This window comes from Bubalus bubalis, chromosome 4 (assembly GCF_019923935.1).
Source record: "Bubalus bubalis isolate 160015118507 breed Murrah chromosome 4, NDDB_SH_1, whole genome shotgun sequence".
Classification (NCBI taxonomy): Eukaryota; Metazoa; Chordata; class Mammalia; order Artiodactyla; family Bovidae; genus Bubalus; species Bubalus bubalis.
In genome coordinates this window covers 110,064,837-110,083,696 of record NC_059160.1, presented here as the reverse complement: position 1 = coordinate 110,083,696, position 18,860 = coordinate 110,064,837, and the positions used below count along the sequence as shown (strand labels likewise).

Sequence of the window (18,860 nt, the reverse complement as noted above, 5' to 3'; positions counted from 1 at the left end):
TAATACATGTTGGCAAGGATGTGGAGAAATTGGAACCCTCATGCTCTGCTGTGGGAATGCAAAACTAGCTGCTTTGGATGACAGCCTGGTAATTACTCAAAAGATTAAATATCTAGCCACCATATGACTCAGCAATTCCACTCGTAGGTATATATCCATAAGAAATGAAAACATACGTTGCCACAAAGCTTCAATGTTCATAGCAGCACTGTTCATAATACCTAAAAAGTGGAAACATCTTGAGGTGATTTTCCTACTAACTGTAAAGGAGAGGGATGCTTGCTTGAGAATAAAAACAAAATACTATCATACTTGATTAATATTAAGTATTGGTAGAACAATGAAGGAGCTATTTCCTCTGATTGACATTGGGTACTTATGAGAATAAAAGTGTAACCAAATCCGTGACTAAGATCTCAGAGGAAACAAGTTAGGAAGGAAGATAAGAAGATTTAAGCCTAAGCTTAAGAGGACACTCTGGGCATTGTGCTCTAACTATTGAAAAACAGGTAAGTGACTTCAAAGAGTTAGTGAGAGCCTACTTCCTTATCTAATCTTCTGGAAAAGTTTATGCAGTGAGAGAGCTTGATTTATTACTATTTTAAACTGTATATTTCTAATATTTTATTTCCAGTCCCATTGGAATTGTATAATGGCTAAAAGTCATAAAACATCAAATGTGTTAATGTTTATGAAATTACTTTGCAACCCATAAAGCACTATAAAAAGTAGAATATTAATAATTATGGAGGAAGTGCCTTTTATATATTACTATGAATTTATCTGAATTTTTTTTGTGTTGATAATCAAATTAGTGTTTTTACTGTCATATGAAAATTAAAGATACCCGGGAAAAGTTGATGTTTAAATACATTCGTGAAACTTTAGGCCTGAGTCCTACTTGAGAAGAACCAATACAATTTTCCTAGTAAAGAAAAGTTTAAGTGTTGCTTGTGACAGCAATTTACTTAGTATCTTGCCTGGAAAATGTCATGGACAGAGGAGCCTGGCAGGCTCTAGTCCATGGGGTTGCAAAGAGTCACACATAACTGAGCAGAGAGCAGAGCAGAGAGAGAGAGAAAGATTATAGCACTTTCTGCACATCAGCTTATTTGAAGCCCTTATATATATTGATCCATTTGTTTCTTTCAACAGTTCTAAGAGGCAGACAGTATTATTATCGCCATTTTTTAAATGAGGAAGGTGAGGAGGAGACTGGTTAAGTAACCTGCCCTAGATCACACAGCTAGTAAGTAGCAGAGCAAGATTGGCAGAAGGGCGGTATTGTTCCTGAGCCTGTGTTATTAATCGTTCACTCTTCTGCTCTTGTTTTATATGCTATAGCAGCGTTGCTCTGTGCATACATCAGAGTTCTGGACCACCTCTGTAGAGCAGATCAAGAACATTCTCCTCAAGAGAAGTTTCTAGGATTAGCAAGCATTCTCTTTATCTTGAATTGCCCACTAGAAGCTTGGAGTCAAACAGTATAATTTTAAAGTTAGGACAATCCATAAAGATCATCTTATCCATCTTCACTCATTTAATAGATAAGGAAATTAAAGTTTAGACAGACTGTGTGATCTATGATCATGTTGCTTATTGTGAGTTTTTTTCCTTAGGCTACTAATTAAATGACTGCTGGGTTAACCAAAGCTTGTTTCCTATCAAATATTTACTATGAAGTTGCTATGTGCTTGTGGGGTAGGATACTTATTAGATGTTATTGTGTATTTTTTTCAATGGTAATACAATAAACTATGTTGGTAAGTCATATAATAATAATATCTTTCTAATAGGGAGAATTTACTGCAATAGACTACAACTTTCAGAGTGACTGTGGATGTGTACAGTATCTCTGTGGTAACTATGTCTTTGAAACTTTTAAATGATAATCATATTATTGGTATATGTTATTCATTATTAAAATTAAAAATTAAAATAATTTTAGTTTTTAAAAATTAAAAAATTATTTTTGAGATATATTATACATTTTAAGCCATTTGCCAGTTTTTGAGTATAAAAACTGTACTTTTTATTTTTTAATTTTCTCTTGTGTAATATTCCTAAATGTTCTGAGAAACTTCATAAGTGAAGTTGCTCAGAAACTTCATAACAAGACATAAAAATGATTCTTTTTCCAAGGCTTCACAGAATTTAAAGTTGATGCCAATGTTCTTTTTTGTGTATATAATTTAACTTAAAAATAGATAACATCTACAAGTGAGAGATTTTTGTTCACTCTTTTATAATTATTGATGTTAACACTGTATGGCATAAGGTTGATTTTTCTATGAAATAACAAATCTTCATATTAAGTAGGTTAATAGAAAATAAACAGTTGTTCAATATCTTGAAACTCTGGTATTTTTATATGAGAGAAGAATTAAATCCAGCATTGGCAAGGCACAAAGTGTTATTGCAGCCTACCTAAAGCCACTTTCAAAGATGTGATAGCACATTGTATCAGCTACCTTCATCGTAAAGGATGACTTATATAATTATATATTTTGCAGCACAGTAAAATTGAAAAATTTTCTTTCAAAATGCCAAACATGAAATGTTGCACAATACCTTCATGAAGAGGCCTTCTGTTATCGATTCATATTTTTGCCTTCATTTGTATCCATTCCCCCAAATTGCCATGTTATGTTTCCAGAAGAGGGAACAGCAAGTAGCTTGATGATTACTTTAAGTTAATTCTAGAATCTGCTATATATTATAGCTTTCAGAGAAAGTTCAAACAGTAAATAATAGTTGAGTTTCTATATAATTTCTTACTGTATGTTAAGGAATAAATGTCACACTCATTATTAAGTGAACTCTTGAGCTATTAACAATATATAAAGTTAAAGATCTTTATTGGTTTTTAAAAAATGGCACATCACAATAAAAACATAGTCTTAAATTAAAGTTCTATTGATTGATTAATAGAAAACCTGAATATTGTACTTTTTGTTGACTTTTTCATCTTTTCTTAGAAAAGGATGATGTGTGTGTATTTCAAGAAATATCAGTATTGAATCCTGGCCAATCTATGATAAGATATTTGGAAGGGGATTTTTGTTACATGGTAGAGTGTCTCGAAGAAAAAGATAACCATACAGGCTTCCACACTTTGAACTTTACAATGGTGAATTGTTCAAAAGAATGTGATATTGTAAGTATTTTTTCCAAGTCATTCTGGTACAAGTTCATTAATCTTAAAATGGCAGCTGTAGAATTTGAACAAGTAAATACTCTATAATTTAAAAATATACACTTGAATAGTGCTTTAATAATCTATTAATTTGTAATGTATCTATATAATACAGTATCCTTTTCCTGTGTATAACCTTGAATTTCAGAAGTCTTATTTTCTATACAGCTTGTTTGACTTGAGCTTTTTACATCTGCTTGATGAATCTTGTCTGCGAGATGTAAAGGTTAACAACTACTTCACCTCTAATACAGCTGTATAAAGTTATTTGATGTGCCTCAAATTCAACCTTAGAAATGTTTACAGATATTCTAAGAGAGCATAATTTTTTAAATTTATTTTTAACTGGAGGATAATCACTTTACAATGTTGTGTTGGTTTCTGTCATACATCAGCATGAATCAACCATAGTCCGCATATGTCCTCTTCCTCTTGACCCTCCCTCTGAGAGCCTATGTTATAATGGGAAGCACTTTCAGAACTAATTCAATGAAAATATCAGTACTCTTGTTGGCTAATTCAAACGATTATTACTATGCACAGCACCAGGTATATACTCCTCCTCCAAGTGATTATGATTGTTGTGGTACCTGCAAAAATATATCCTGCAAATTTCAAATGGAAAATGGAACAACAGTTATATATGAGGTATGAATTACTTCGTTCCTAAAATGTATTTCTCTGGAGGGTAGCTCTCTGTGCTATTTTCTGAATAAGGTGTTCACATAAATTTGAAAAATCTCTCTCTCTCACACACAGTATTCCACATACAAGAAGCACACCCACGTAGAGCACACTTGCAAGACACACTTAGACGCAAGACATAGTTAACAGTTTAAAGTCCATGAGTCCTTTTGCGAAGGAGCATATTTAACTGGTTTCTCAAACTTATTTTATCAGAGATCCTTACATTTCCCCCAGATGTTAGGAATGGGCTTCGAGAAATGTTGATTTCCAATCATTAGAACAAAGGAAAAGAGTGTTATTCACTCATTTGAAATGAAGCATTTTAACAAAACTCTGAAACTCAAGATGTTAGTACTTTTTATTTTAGGTATTGAAGATTTCAGTAGGTAAATATAAGAAAAGATTTAAGATATTTGAAAAATTTTAAAAGATTTCAAGAGTAATGAATGCTGTATCACATCTTTCCACAATATAATTATTCAGAATTCTTCCATTATCTCATAATAACTCTATGGAGGTTTGCAGACTGACCTACTCTTTCCCTTTTTTAGAACAGAAGAAGGGAACCATGTAATTTTAGTACAGTTATTAGTGATGTCATCAGATATGGGAGGGTCACAAATTCTGATTATAATTTGCATTACGTGAGGATAGTTCCAATTTATTATTGCTATTCTTAAGTTTTTTCCATTAATAGTTTAATTATATGGAGGTCTTATTTATGGTATTCTTAATTACATGGAATTAACTATATATCCAAAAGAAAAACAGATTTCTCCAATCCTGTGTTAACAATTATCTTATTTTATAACAATATAACATATGCTTGTTGTCCATTTGTTTTATAATTATGTGAAAATAGTGTTATTGATTTAAATAATGTTGATATTATTTATCTGTTTAATCATAGCAATATTTCTGCTTCATATTATATTTTTTAAAGAGGGAGTCTTGAAAAAGCAAGCTTATAAAAATGATGAGGAGACAGGTGTCAGTGAGAGAAAATGAATCAGAAGTTACTTGAAAATATATAGTAATGTGGGGATTTTAGTAAAGAGCAACATGAACTCTATAGATGTCAATAAGCCAGGAACTATTGGTGTATAATCAGTATTCACAGTGATAACCCTGATATTTAAATAAAATATTAAATTATGTTTAGAATATTTATTGTGAACACAAGCAATATAGGTAAATATTCATCAAGATTGTTATAACAACTCTTAGCTCTTTCAAAGATAAGTTTTATTTATCTAGAAATCTAATTCCTATGGAACAACTAATTTTTGATTCCAGATAAATTAGAACATACTATTTGAATTGAATATTAGAATTAATATTTGATTTTGAACATATTATCTTATTTTAGACCTGGACTTGTAGATCTTTTCCAGTTGAGGTTCGTAAGGACCTGAAGACATTTATGAATTAAAATAGTATCTACAGAAAAGGAAGCTTGTCAGAATTTTTGCTGGTCCACAAAGAATCTTCAAGTCAGAGATTGATTAACATTTTAAAATTCAGATTATAAAAATATATAGATTAAAAATTATAGCCTAATAGTTATATTATACTTAGTTTCAGCTGATTTTATTTGTAAATAGGAATTCTGAAATCAGGAGTGAAATAAACAGTTACTATCTTAAAAATTTGTTAAAGAATAGGGATACATTTTAAAATAACCAGAAGGTATAGAAAACTAGAACTATGGGTGAATAATCACTATCATCCAAAGATTTTTAAATTTTTTGTTGATTAGGGAGTAGAAGAAAAAACAAACAAGCCTCAAGTGAGGAGTCATACTAACTAATATGATTTGTTGTTTTATAATTAGTGAGGGAATTTTAGAGCAAGACCTTTGACACTTGGCCAAATTAGATAATTAATTTTGTAGTAGAAAAAGATGCTGAGTTGCTTCTTCCCTCTCTATTGTTTTGTTCCACATTGACATCTCAGTTCTAGTATGAAATCAAACACACCCACCCACCTGCCACATACATGTATTTTTAATCATTTTAGATAAGTTTAGGTACAGTTCTAGACAGACATTTTATGTCACAAGAAGCTCTCTAAATCTTGACTTGACTTTTGATTCAGTAAGATAGGAAACATTCTACTTATGAAATATGGCAGATTTTAAGAAGCAAACAGAATCTTTCTCTTTTATTTTTAGGAGGGGAGCACCTGGCACTATAATTGTACAACATTTGAATGCGTTAAGACTGATGAAGGGGCAATGATTCTTAACTACAGTATGGTCTGTCCCCCTTTTAATGAGACTGAATGCAAAATGGTTTGTACCTTGTTATAGCCAAGAAAATTTAGCATTAACTATAATTTTTAAAATGCACATTAATATGTTTTCCAAGGTCATACATACATGCTTTATTTATTTTGGTAGATGTTTATTTTCATATATACATAAACGTTTGATTATATTTCCTCTTTGGCAGTTTGAGTTGTATATGGCACTCCAAATAATTTTGACTCTCCCTGAATGGACATGATACTATCTCTGGGTTTTTAATATGCAGACCAAAGAATTATTTAAAAATCTTTTGATTAGCTGACTTAGCCTCTCTTTCAATATGGATTAATAAACTAATTGATCTGAACTTGGTCAAGTTTCTCTTTCTTAAACCCACAGCAGACTTTTGATGTCATTTGCTTTTTGATGCAAGCTGGCCTAAGGGAGGCCAGAGTTTCTCTGAGTATGGACCACTGTGAAGCTCAGCTTATGCCAGAGCACAGCCGATCGTTCAGTTTTGCTCTTCCAATTCCTTATTCTTTCAGAGAAGAGCCTGCTGGGACAGTAGATTTTTGAAAGTCACATAGTTTTTTAAAAGATTCTTTGTAGCCTTAATTATTTAGGAAATAATAATCCCTAATGAAAAGTAAACTTTACTCTGTTGTGTGAGGCAATATTTTTCTTTCAGTGTAAAGAAATAGCATGATTTCACTGACTTTTTTCAACATGTGCCCTTTTAGTGATGATGGTTAGCTAGCTGGCTGAATAACAAGATACTGTATGTACCAAGGTAATAGAATTTTAGCTCTTTAAAGAATCTTAGGCATCATCTTATTTCACAAATCCATTTTTATAGAATAAATTATTCTTTTATTTGAATTATAATTAGCGAGTTACTAAAAGCAATCAGGCAATTATGGTAAGAATTCCAAAAGATAATCAATGAAATTTTCTTAATGGCTTTAGCCTTTGGCAAGAGACATTCAGAAGTAGAAGATTTGTTTAAAATCATAAAATATTAAAGAAAAAGAGATATCATTTTAACATTCAGTTCTATTCAGGAACTCAGTCTAGTCTTGAAAAGTAGTTTATTTCAAGGAGTCTAAAAAACACACTGATCTCTGTTTAGAGTACCTCTCAACTTGGTAAGAAAATCTTTTGTTTTATTTTAAATGTGTTCTTTTAATTAAGTTAATCTTTTTGCACTCTTTTTCATAGTACTTATGAAGAAATAACAATTAAAAAATTTAAAATATCTGCTCCTAATTTTAAAAATAAAAATTGTTATTAGATATAGTTGTTTCAATCTTTTTTCTATAAAAGTCTTTGTGATACTTAGTAAATATATTTAAAAGTTAGTTTTTTATTTCTAATCTAGGAGGAAATGAACAAACATTGAGTTTTAACACTGTTCCTCTCTCATCCTAGAATGAAGGGATTGTGAAGCTTTATAATGAAGGCTGTTGCAGGATCTGTAAGTGAGGACAAATTATATATATTAATTTGATTAGTTTTAATTGTTCATGACTATGATTTTTCTCATAAGATTCACTTCTTAGGTTGCAATGAGGGAAATGTATTTTTTAATGTATATTATTTAAATGTTTTTATGGCAAGTGGTTGATTATTTTGTAATTTAGTCTTTATCTTCTGGAACATAAATACAGTTTTTAATGTAGGTGAATTTTAATCTAAATTTAATTTAAATATTAGAAGTGTCTTTCTTGCTGCAGTTCTCCAAAGGTATTGCACAGAATTTCAGTAGGGTTTAAGTTTAAAAAGTACTCTATGGCCAAATGTGCTTTAAACTACACAAAATTGTTATGAGACTCCAATAAGGACATAGAGAGTATGATATTTTCCAAACCTATTTGAACAAATCTATGGTTCTATATAATTAATACATTTGAGAAATACCAATTTAGTGAGTTATATTTAAATAATATGTATATAAGATATCCCATAAATATAAATAAACTTATACATAAATTTATATTTATTTGAATTATATGGCTTATTTCATAGTGCTTTATAGCACCCTTTGAAGAGTGTTCAAAGTAGAGGAAATGGCAAAGCGCAGTCATAGCACAGGGATAAAAGTGATAAAAGAGGATAAGGACATTAAAGGTCATGTTAAAGATGAAATAGAATACAGCGGTATTTGTGCAATTTTTATTTGTATGCTTATGAATTTATTTTTCAACTACTTGTGAGTTTATGTCAAGTTAAAAATAGAAGTGTTAGAAAAGTTGGCATAAACAGTAATTTTAATATTGTTTAGAGAAGTTTTTGGGAAAAAGACTTCAACATGATTCAGGTTAATGATGCCATTGTGGAGCACTGGATTCTTAGTCACAAGAATTCTATAACCCCATGTTTTATTATTAGAGAAGTGAGTATATTTATGTTATCTGAGGGAAGACAAGGGACTATCTGTTTGACTGACCATATTACTACTATTGATTGTCAGCCACACACCAACAGTCTATTAAACCCATTGCAGATAACACTGCAACCAGTCTTCACCACAGTTCTGGGAAGTGTGTGGGGAAATAGGTATGATTTCCCTTTCAGTTGAGGAAATGAAGGCTCAGAAAAGTGGATTACACTCATAATCAGTGATAGACTTAAGTCTATCCAGTGCCTGGCATCAGGATTGTTCAGTTTGGCCCAGCTCCTTGAAGTTGCAGAATCGTAACAAGCTGCCTCGTTTTCTCTAATCTGATGTGTAAGAACCTGTGAAGTAGTTTCTGCTTTGGCAGTAGAGAACCCCTGTCTGTAGTCTTTGCTCTTGGGTGACCAGGCTTTATCAGAAAGACTGCGGCTGTTGGCTATTATCATAGGTATTATGCTAAACAACATGTGTTACAATTATAACGACACTGAGGAATGAATAGAAAATGGTTCTTGGCACAAACAAATTCAGTCAACTAGGATGTCCCAGTTTCATTTATTGAATGGATGAACATAAACAAATTTTTGTTGAGCGCCTCTCATGTAGCAGACACTCTTTTAGGTACTGGGACTGTGATAGAGGATGAAACAACCTCTGCCTGCTTAGTGCATGTTATCAAGAAGGGGCGGAAACAATAACTGGTAAATATACACCATTACGTCAGGTACTGACGCATGGCATAAAGAACAACAGTGCAGAATACAAGGGATGGAGAGGGAGGGGCATTGGGTTGTTCATTTAAGTGGGTGATTAGAGAATGCCTCTTTGATGAGGTGTCCATTGAGTAGGGACTGAATGTCCTTGGGAGCCAGCCGGGAGGAGTGAAGGGTGTTCAAAGTGGAGGAAGTGGCCAGGTGCAGTCGTAGCATAGGGGTTAGAGTGATAGAAGAGGATAAGGACTTATAGGTCGTGTTAAAGAGGTTTCTTTCTTGACTAGTCTTTCTTTTAAAACTCGTATGACAATAAAACTGTTAATGAAGTAACCAATGTGTGAAAGCATCGTAAGACACGAAACAGCTTGCCCTCTGTCGCCAGCACTGAGCCTCAGGCCATGCTGTAGTTGGGAGGTCCAGGAATGAGAACGACCAAGTATAAGAGACTGTTGTTGTTCAGAAGCTCATTCATGTTGGACCCTTTGAAATCCCATGAACTGCAGCATGCCAGGCTTCCCTGTCCTTCACCATCTCCTGGAGCTTGCTCAAACTCATGTCTGTTGAGTCAGTGATGCCATCCCACATACATCTCATCCTCTGCCATCCCCTTCTCCTCCTGCCTTCAATCTTTCCTAGCATCAGGGTCTTTTATAATGAGGCAGCTCTTCCCATTAGGTGGCCAAAGTTATGGAGCTTCAGCTACAGCATCAGTCCTTCCAATGAATATTCAGGACTGATTTCCTTTAAGAGGGACTGGTTTGATCTTCTTGCAGTCCAAGGGACTCTCAGGAGTTTTCTCTAACACCACAGTTTAAAAGCATCAATTCTTTGCTGCTCGGCCTTGTTTATGGTCCAACTCTCACATCCATACATGACTACTGGAAAAACCATAGCTTTGACTAGACTGACATTTGTCAGCAAAGTAATGTCTCTGCTTTTTAATATGCTGTCTAAGTTTGTCATAGCTTTTCTTCCAAGAAGCAAGCATCTTTTAATTTCATGGCTGTAGTCACCATCTGCAGTAATTTTGGAGCATAAGACAATAAAGTCTGTCACTGTTTCCCTTATTTCCCCACCTGTTTGCCATGAAGTGATGGGACCAGATGCCATGATCTTAGGTTTCTGAATGTTGAGTTTTAGGACAGCTTTTTCACTCTCCTCTTTCACCTTCATCACAAGGCTCTTTCCATTCCTCTTTCCTTTCTGCCATAAGGGTGGTGTCATCTGCATATCTGAGGTTATTGATATTTCTCCCAGCAATCTGGATTTCAGTCTGTATTTCATCTAGCCTGGCGTTTCACATGATGTATTCTAGATGTAAGTTAAATAAACAGGGTGACAATCAATATACAGCCTTGACGTACTCCTTTCCCAATTGGAACCATCCATTGTTCCATATCTGTGTCTAGCTGGTGCTTCTTGACCAGCATACAGGTTTTGAAGCAGGCAGGTAAGGTAGTCTGGTACTCTCATCTCTTGAAGATTTTTCCACAGTTTTTGTGATCCACACAGTCAAAAGCTTTAGCATAATCAATGAAGCAGAAGTATATGTTTTTCTGGAATTCTCTTGTTTTTTATATGATCCAGTGGATGTTGGCAATTTGATCTCTGGTTACTCTGCCTTTTCTAAATCCAGCTTGTACATCTGGAAGTTCTCAGTTCACATACTCTTGAAGCCTGGCATGGAAAACTTTGCTAGCATGTGAAATGGGTGCAATTGTGCAGTAGTTTGAACATTCTTTGGCATTGCCCTTCTTTTGGACTGGAATGAAAACTGACCTGTCCCAGTCCTGTGGCCACTGCTGAGTTTTCCAGATTTGCTAACATATTGAGTGCAGCACTTTCACAGCATCATCTTTCTGGATTTGAAATAGCTCAACAGGAACTCTATCACCTCCACTAGCTTTGTTTGTAGTGATGCTTCCTAAGGCCCACTTGACTTCACATTCCAGGATGTCTGGCTCTAGGTGAGTGATCACACCATCATGATTGACTGGGTCGTGAAGATCTTTTTTGTATAGCTCTTCTTGCCACCTCTTCTTAATATCTTCTGCTTCTGTTAGGTCCATATCATTTGTGTACTTTATTGTGCCCGTCTTTGCATGAAGTATCCCTCTGCTCCCTTGATATCTCTGATTTTCTTGAAGAGATCTCTAGTCTTTCCCATTCTGTTGTTTTCCTCTATTCTTTGCATTGGTCATTTAGGAAGTTCCTTGTGTGCACCAGGACCGAGGGAAAGAAGCAGTGATCCCCACAAGAGACTGAGCTAAACCTGCCTTTGAGTGTTTGAGTGTCTCCTGCAGAGACACAGCTCAGCAATGAGCTGCTGCAGGGACAGGGGCTCTGGCTTCAACAGACCTGGGAGACACTGCGTGTGGCAAAAGTCCTCTTGGAGATGGTTGCCATTAGCACCACTATAGAGCTGCTGAGCAGACGACCCATAAACTGGAGAACAATTACACCAAAAAAGTTCTCACACTGTTTCAAAAGTTGTAGGGCCTACAACAGATTTCCCAACCTGGGGATCTGGCAAAAGGATTGAGAACCTCCAGGGAAACAGACTCTTAGAGGGCACAAACAAACCCTTGTGCACACCAGGACCCAAGATGAAGGACCAGTGTCCTCATGAGAGACTGAGCCAGACTTGCCTATGAGTGCCTGGGAGTCTCCAGCAGAGGTGTGGGTTGACAGTGGCCTGCCGTGGGGTCAAGGGTACTGACTACAACAGTCTTAGAGCAGCAGCATGCTGGCATAAGTGCTTTTGAAGGAAATCACCATTAGCTGCATTACCCCATCAGCAGAAAATTGGATTAAAGATTTATTGAGCATAGCCTTGCCCACCAGAGCAAGACCCAGTTTTCCCCACAGCCAGTCCCTCCCATCAGGAAGCTTCCACAAGCCTCTTATCCTCATCCATCAGAGGGTATACAGAATGAAAAATCACAGTCATAGAAAACTAACTAACTGATCACATGGACCACAGCCTTGTCTAACTCAATGCAACTATGAACCATGCTATGTAGGGCCACCCAAGATGAACAGGTCATGGTGGAGAGTTCTGAAAAAACATGGTTCACTGGAGAAGGGACTGGCAAACCACTTTAGCATTCTTGCCTTGAGAACCCCATGAACAGCATGAACATGCAAAAATAGGAGACTGATGAGGAGACATAAAGAGACTGGGGGAAAACCAGAGTGTGCTCTTGGAGCCAAGTGCAGAAAGTGTATCCAGGAGGAAAGACTGATGGATTGACACAAATGTTGCTGAGAAGTCAAGTAGGAAGAGAACAGACATAACCTTTGAATACAGCAACTGAAGGCCATGGATGGCAAGAACAGCTTAATTTCAGGCAATCTTGCTACCCATCTATACTTCAAACAGAATAGCTTAACTTTTATATACTTCATGGATTTCATACAAGCATTTATTTTAAATAAAGATTTTGTGACTAAACTCACTTGAAGATTTGAGCTCTAACTCCAGTCTTTTGCAAATAAGGAAACTCAGCAGAATGGTTTAATGGCTTTCCTAAAGTGACAAAGCAAATTCTTAATAATAACAGGGTGAGATAAGAACCTTGGTTGTTTTGCATCCTGATTCAGGGATTACATCCACTATCATACAGCATTAAATATATATTATTGGGTATATTATCAAGTGATAATTCATCATGCACATAGAGGCATAATAATATATTACTTAATATAAGGCATTTTCATTAGAAATTGTGACATCATTTCAGAGCCATAAAATCAAGTATGAGTCATCCAAACATTTCAACATGGTTGGTAACAATTCAGTTACATTTATGCATAATTTTACATTAATATCCATTGAGACAAAGTGACCTTAAATCTATCAATTTATGTTTTAAAAGAGATGTATATATGTATGTATGCCTTAATTATGTACATGTATATTTACCTATATATAACATGGTTGATTTTTTAATATATAAAATATTAAAATATACACCGCACACACAGATTGATGTTAGCATTACTCCATGTGTAGAATATGTTTGATTTATGATCATAATAATTATTGTAAGACAATAAGGTAAAAAGATAAATATAAGGCTAGAAAATATGTGAGAAAATCTATTTAGAAATTGAAAATAAATATTGACCATAGACTACATAATAATAAAATTTCAACTATCTCATTATAGAAATACATTTCATATCAATATGTTTTCAATTATAAATATATTCATATGTTTAATTAATTAAGAAACAATTTGACATGAACCTTTGGATGAATAAATACATTCTATGTTTTATCAGGTAAACGAGAAGAAAGAATATGCCAGAAGGTGATTATCAAGTCAGTTATAAGGAAGCAGGACTGTATAAGTCAAAGCTCTGTAAGTGGATAAATATAATTTGTTATGTAAAGGGTTGATGTCTTTCCAGAAGTATATGTGTGTCAGCACTGGTAAGCAAACAAAATGCCAGCACTTAAAATATTTAACTTTGAGATTATCCCTACATTCTAATAGTGAAATATTCTGTTTGTGAAGAAGTGTGAATTTATTCTTGGCAGAAATAATCAACAGTTCTGAATGATAATTTCAATGCAGAGAGATGGAAATTTTAATCTAAATATACTTGACCATATATTGTCTTAAGTATGCAATTTTAATTAGCAAAAATAGTTTTATGTCTAAGTTTGCCCACTTTTATAAGACCTATATGACTCTGTAGCCTACTTAGTTGTGATATAATACAACTTAAATAGAATCATTAGATTGTGATCAATACATTCCATAGATCTGTCTAGTTATGTGTGCACATTTCATACTTTGAGTTATGTCAAATTGCCAAAAAACTTGGACAATCAATATGCTACCTTCAGTTCAGTTCAGTTGCTCAGTCATGTCCAACTCTTTGTGACCCCATGGACTGCAGCATGGGAGGCCTCCCTGTCCATCACCAACTCCTGAAGCTTACTCAAACTCATGTCCATTGAGTCGGTGATCCCATCCAACCATCTCATCTTCTGTCATCCCCTTCTCCTCCCGCCTTCAATCTTTCCGAGCATCAGGGCCTTTTCAAATGAGTCAGTGCTTCACTTCAGGTGGCCAAAGTATTGGAGTTTCAGCTTCAGCATTAGTCCTTCCAATGACTATTCAGAACTGATTTCCTTTAGGATGGACTGGTTGGATCTCCTTGCTGTCCAAGGGACTCTACCTTAGCGGAATCAATATCACTGTTTTAAAAAGTTTTAAGACATTTTTCTCATTGTCTCTCCTTACAGATAAATGTTGCATCTTGCGATGGAAAATGCCCATCAGCTACCATATATAACATCAATATTGAGAGCCATCTAAGATTCTGTAAGTGTTGCCGTGAGAACGGGGTGCGCAACTTGACGGTCCCACTCTACTGCTCAGGCAATGGCACGGAAGTCCTGCACACTCTCCAGGAACCAATAGACTGCACGTGCCAGTGGAATTAAACGCTTGCATTCCAAGAACTCTATGCAGCATCATAAGGTCAAATGGAGTTGACTTTATCAGCTCTTTTTAAGGCGCCTGGCAGATTTATACTGTTTAATAATAATATGTATTTTTCAGACTATTGGATATGGCAGTTTAACACTTGCTGCAAAATCTATACAATTTCCAAGAGAAATTAGGTTTATTGATTTAGTCTATTTTACAGAATCAAATGAACTTAAGGTGTTCAGCTGAAATTCTGTTATGTATATAACAGCAATATGAAATTATATTCTCATCTATTAGAAAGTTGTTTTGTAGGTTTCTTTCAGTTCATTCAATTTTTATTTGTTTTTTTAAAAAAGTCTGCCATAGATATTAAAATTAAGATACTCTTTTATTGCTAGTGTTTATTCTGGCAAATGTAATCAGCTAATAGTGACAACTTTAATTTAGATAGTCATAAAGAGCAGTCTGCTTAGAGACAGATCATAGAACAATAGGATATTAGATTATTTAAATTCTGAGTGGACATTAAGGATGTAATTGCAAATTTCCCTTAGTTTGCAAGTTTATCACATAACCAGAGAAGCTGTATGACCTGTACAAATTCATTTGGTATAATAACATAATGAATGCATGTTAGCAGTTGGATTAAGTCTACATCTTTTACCTTCCAGTAATGTGTTCTTTTCTTTTGAACAGTATGGTAAGGTGTGTATCACAGAACCTTTTATTCTTAAAGAGTTTGCTTTGCCTAGAATTAAGAACTTTAAATTCAGTGCCTTTAAAAAAAGGAAAAATGCCACATGTACATATGTATATACATCCATATAATAGTTAGCTGGATAATAAGGAATAGGGAAATAGAGTATCAGTTGCTAAATAGAGGAGAGAGATCTTGGGGTTTTATTTTTATTTTTTACCATTAAAATTGTTTTAAAATAGGTTGTTACTATTTAATGTTCAGTTAGCTATTTACTAACTCTTAGATGTCTGGTTTTTGAGATATATTCAATATTTGCCTAATTATTGAAGTTGCATGCTATTTTTCTGTTCGTGTTGCTGTTTTGCCAATGAAGGATGAAATAAAGTTGTTTGAATGTATTAATAATTCTACAATGGAATTCTGTACTTTTTAAATACAGTAGATTATTGACATTTACAAAGAATATATTCTGAGATTTTTACAAATCTCCCAATTCTTTGCCACTCATAATGTATAGTTATATTTGATTTTATCTATAAAGAGGAGAGAATGCCCCACTTAGTATGATTGTTGTGAGGATCAAATGAAGTCAAACATGAGTGAGAGAACAGTAAAACTGTACTGAGAAGCAGATGTGGGAGCCTGGTGGACTAGGCTGAGCTAGGTGATTTGATTCTATTACAAAATCATGCTACCCAGAAAAATTACAACAGGTTAGATATTTTGGGGCCTCCAAGGTTACTTAGAAATGGATAAAAGAATGAAATGAATATTTCATCTTCAAAGCCCCGGTATCTACTGTATATAAAAATTGATTTTATCTTATTTGTGCATAATAACACTTGGAAGTATTCTAAGACATTAACATTTCAATATTTGTTGACTCCTATTAACATCCAGACTGAATCAAATGCTTTTGGTTAAAATATGTTCACACTTTGCTTAAGGGAAACTGTATGGACCTCAAATGAGGCACATAATATTGTATATTGTCTACCATGATTTCTTTATTTTCATGTTCTGTTAAATATTTACTATTATATTAAAGTACTTAATTATCTTTAAACACATTTGTGGGAAAAAGGGAAACCTTTTCCTAGGACTGCATAAACATTCTAAATACAACAAACATATAATGAGCACCTCCTATGTACCACGCACTGTTCTAAGCTCTGAGAATATAGGCAATATAAATAGACACCGTGCTTACCCTCATGTCACTTACAGTCAAGTAAGAAGGTAGGTATTGGATAAATAAGCACACCTATGGAGAAAGTGCATGAAGGAGAACCCCAAATTCTAGTTCAAGGTAGCCATCAAATCAGCAGAGGGGGTACAAATAGACTTTCCATAAATGGTGCTGGGACAACTGGATAGTAATCTGAATAAAGAGATGTTAACTCAGGGTCAATACAGTCTGAGATATGAACTTCTCCATGTAGAACAATATATTTTTTGACTTTTGAACTATATCTGTATCATATATTCCTCATTTTAAGTTAGCTATAAGTATAAAGGATCTTAGAAAAAAAACAGTCAGGAAAGGAGACTGAGAAAGAATAGTCATTGAGTTTGGAGTTAAGCTCAGAGCCTCAGTGAAGCAACCACAGAATCCAAGGAAATAGAAGGTTGTACAAAGGATTGGAGTTATGATCTGTCAAATGTTGATGAGTCATTTGATTTATAGAAATGGAATTCATTTGAGTTTCTTTTTACGAACAAAAGCCAAAATGAAGTGGCATCTGAGTTTGGGCTGGTATAATAAAACAGCATAAACTGAACAACTTAAAAAAAACAGACATTTATTTCTTACAGTTCTAGAGGCTGGGAAGTCCAAGATCAAGGTGCCAGCAGATTTGGCATCTGGTAATGGACTGGCCTCTTGAGAAACCTAATATGCAGGTCAGGAAGCAACAGTTAGAACTGGACATGGAACAACAGACTGGTTCCAAATAGGAAAAGGAGTATGTCGAGGCTGTATATTGTCACCCTGCTTATTTAACTTATATGCAGAGTACATCATGAGAAACGCTGGGCTGGAAGAAGCACAAGCTGGAATCAAGATTGCCGGGAGAAATATCAATAACCTCAGATATGCAGATGACACCACCCTTATGGCAGAAAGTGAAGAGGAACTCAAAAGCCTCTTGATGAAAGTGAAAGAGGAGAGTGAAAAAGTTGGCTTAAAGCTCAACATTCAGAAAACGAGGATCATGGCATCTGGTCCCATCACTTCATGGGAAATAATGTGGAAACAGTGGAAACAGTGTCAGACTATTTTTTTGGGCTCTAAAATCAGTGCAGATGGTGATTGCAGCCATGAAATTAAAAGACGCTTACTCCTTGGAAGGAAAGTTATGACCAACCTAGATAGCATATTCAAAAGCAGAGACATTCCTTTGCCAACAAAGGTCCATCTAGTCAAGGCTATGGTTTTTCCAGTGGTCATGTATGGATGTGAGAGTTGGACTGTGAAGAGAGCTGAGCACCGAAGAATTGATGCTTTTGAACTGTGGTGTTGGAGAAGACTCTTGAGGGTCCCTTGGACTGCAAGGAGATCCAACCAGTCCATTCTGAAGGAGATCAGCCCTGGGATTTTTTTGGAAGGAATGATGCTAAAGCTGAAACTCCAGTACTTTGGCCACCTCATGTGAAGAGTTGACTCATTGAAAAAGACTCTGATCTGGGAGGGATTGGGGGCAGGAGGAGAAGGGGACGACAGAGGATGAGATGGCTGGATGGCATCACTGACTCGATGGATGTGAATCTGAGTGAACTCCGGGAGTTGGTGATGGACAGGGAGGCCTGGCATGCTGTGATTCATGAGGTCGCAAAGTCGGACACGACTGAGCAACTGAACTAAACTGAACTGAACTGAGTGGTCTGCTTCTTGGTTCAAAGACAGCAGTCTTCTTGCTATATCCTTTCATGACAGAAGGGTTAAAGGACTTTCTGGTGTCTTATAAAAGGACACCAATCCCATTCATGGGGGCTCCACTCTCATGTTCCATTCACTGCCTAAAGGGCTCACCTTCTAATACCATCATATGAAAGGTTAGTATTTCAACATATGAATTTTGAGGGAACATAAACATTCAGCCCATTGCAAATGAGTTGAAAGGTGATGAGTAGATGATTAATTGGACTCAGTATGTGCACTGTTCGTGATGTACTCATACCTAGATTCGGTCAGATACATGCTTATGTTTATGCAGCTGAACCCACTCCCATCTCCATGGTAGTTTCTCCTCCCAGACAGCCTGAGGCACCTAGGCAGGAACAACACAGCAGACTCACCCATCTGCCTCCTTGCCTTATTCTGACCACTGTCTCAGTCTTCTGGGGAGAAAGGACTGCATCCTTCCCCCATGCCTTCCATAGGGGATCTGGTTTTTCCCACCACTTATGAGCCTAGAAAAAGCACTACACCCCCTGATCACCCTGAAGAACTGAGAAATGCAGCCTGGGAAA

General features: G+C 35.2%; 1 protein-coding gene across 1 annotated transcript in view; it reads left to right on the top strand.

The window, feature by feature from the left end:
- The window catches only part of OTOGL (otogelin like), a 198,463-nt gene extending 182,111 nt beyond the window's left edge, over positions 1-16,352 (top strand). Inside the window, exons 52-58 of the mRNA XM_045165523.1 lie at positions 1,797-1,860; positions 2,979-3,157; positions 3,740-3,844; positions 6,057-6,176; positions 7,560-7,605; positions 13,527-13,606; positions 14,500-16,352. Coding sequence (XP_045021458.1) covers positions 1,797-1,860; positions 2,979-3,157; positions 3,740-3,844; positions 6,057-6,176; positions 7,560-7,605; positions 13,527-13,606; positions 14,500-14,700 — 795 coding nt within the window. The 3' untranslated portion in view covers positions 14,701-16,352. The remainder of the gene's footprint in view (positions 1-1,796; positions 1,861-2,978; positions 3,158-3,739; positions 3,845-6,056; positions 6,177-7,559; positions 7,606-13,526; positions 13,607-14,499) is intronic.
- The last annotated feature ends 2,508 nt before the right edge of the window (positions 16,353-18,860 follow it).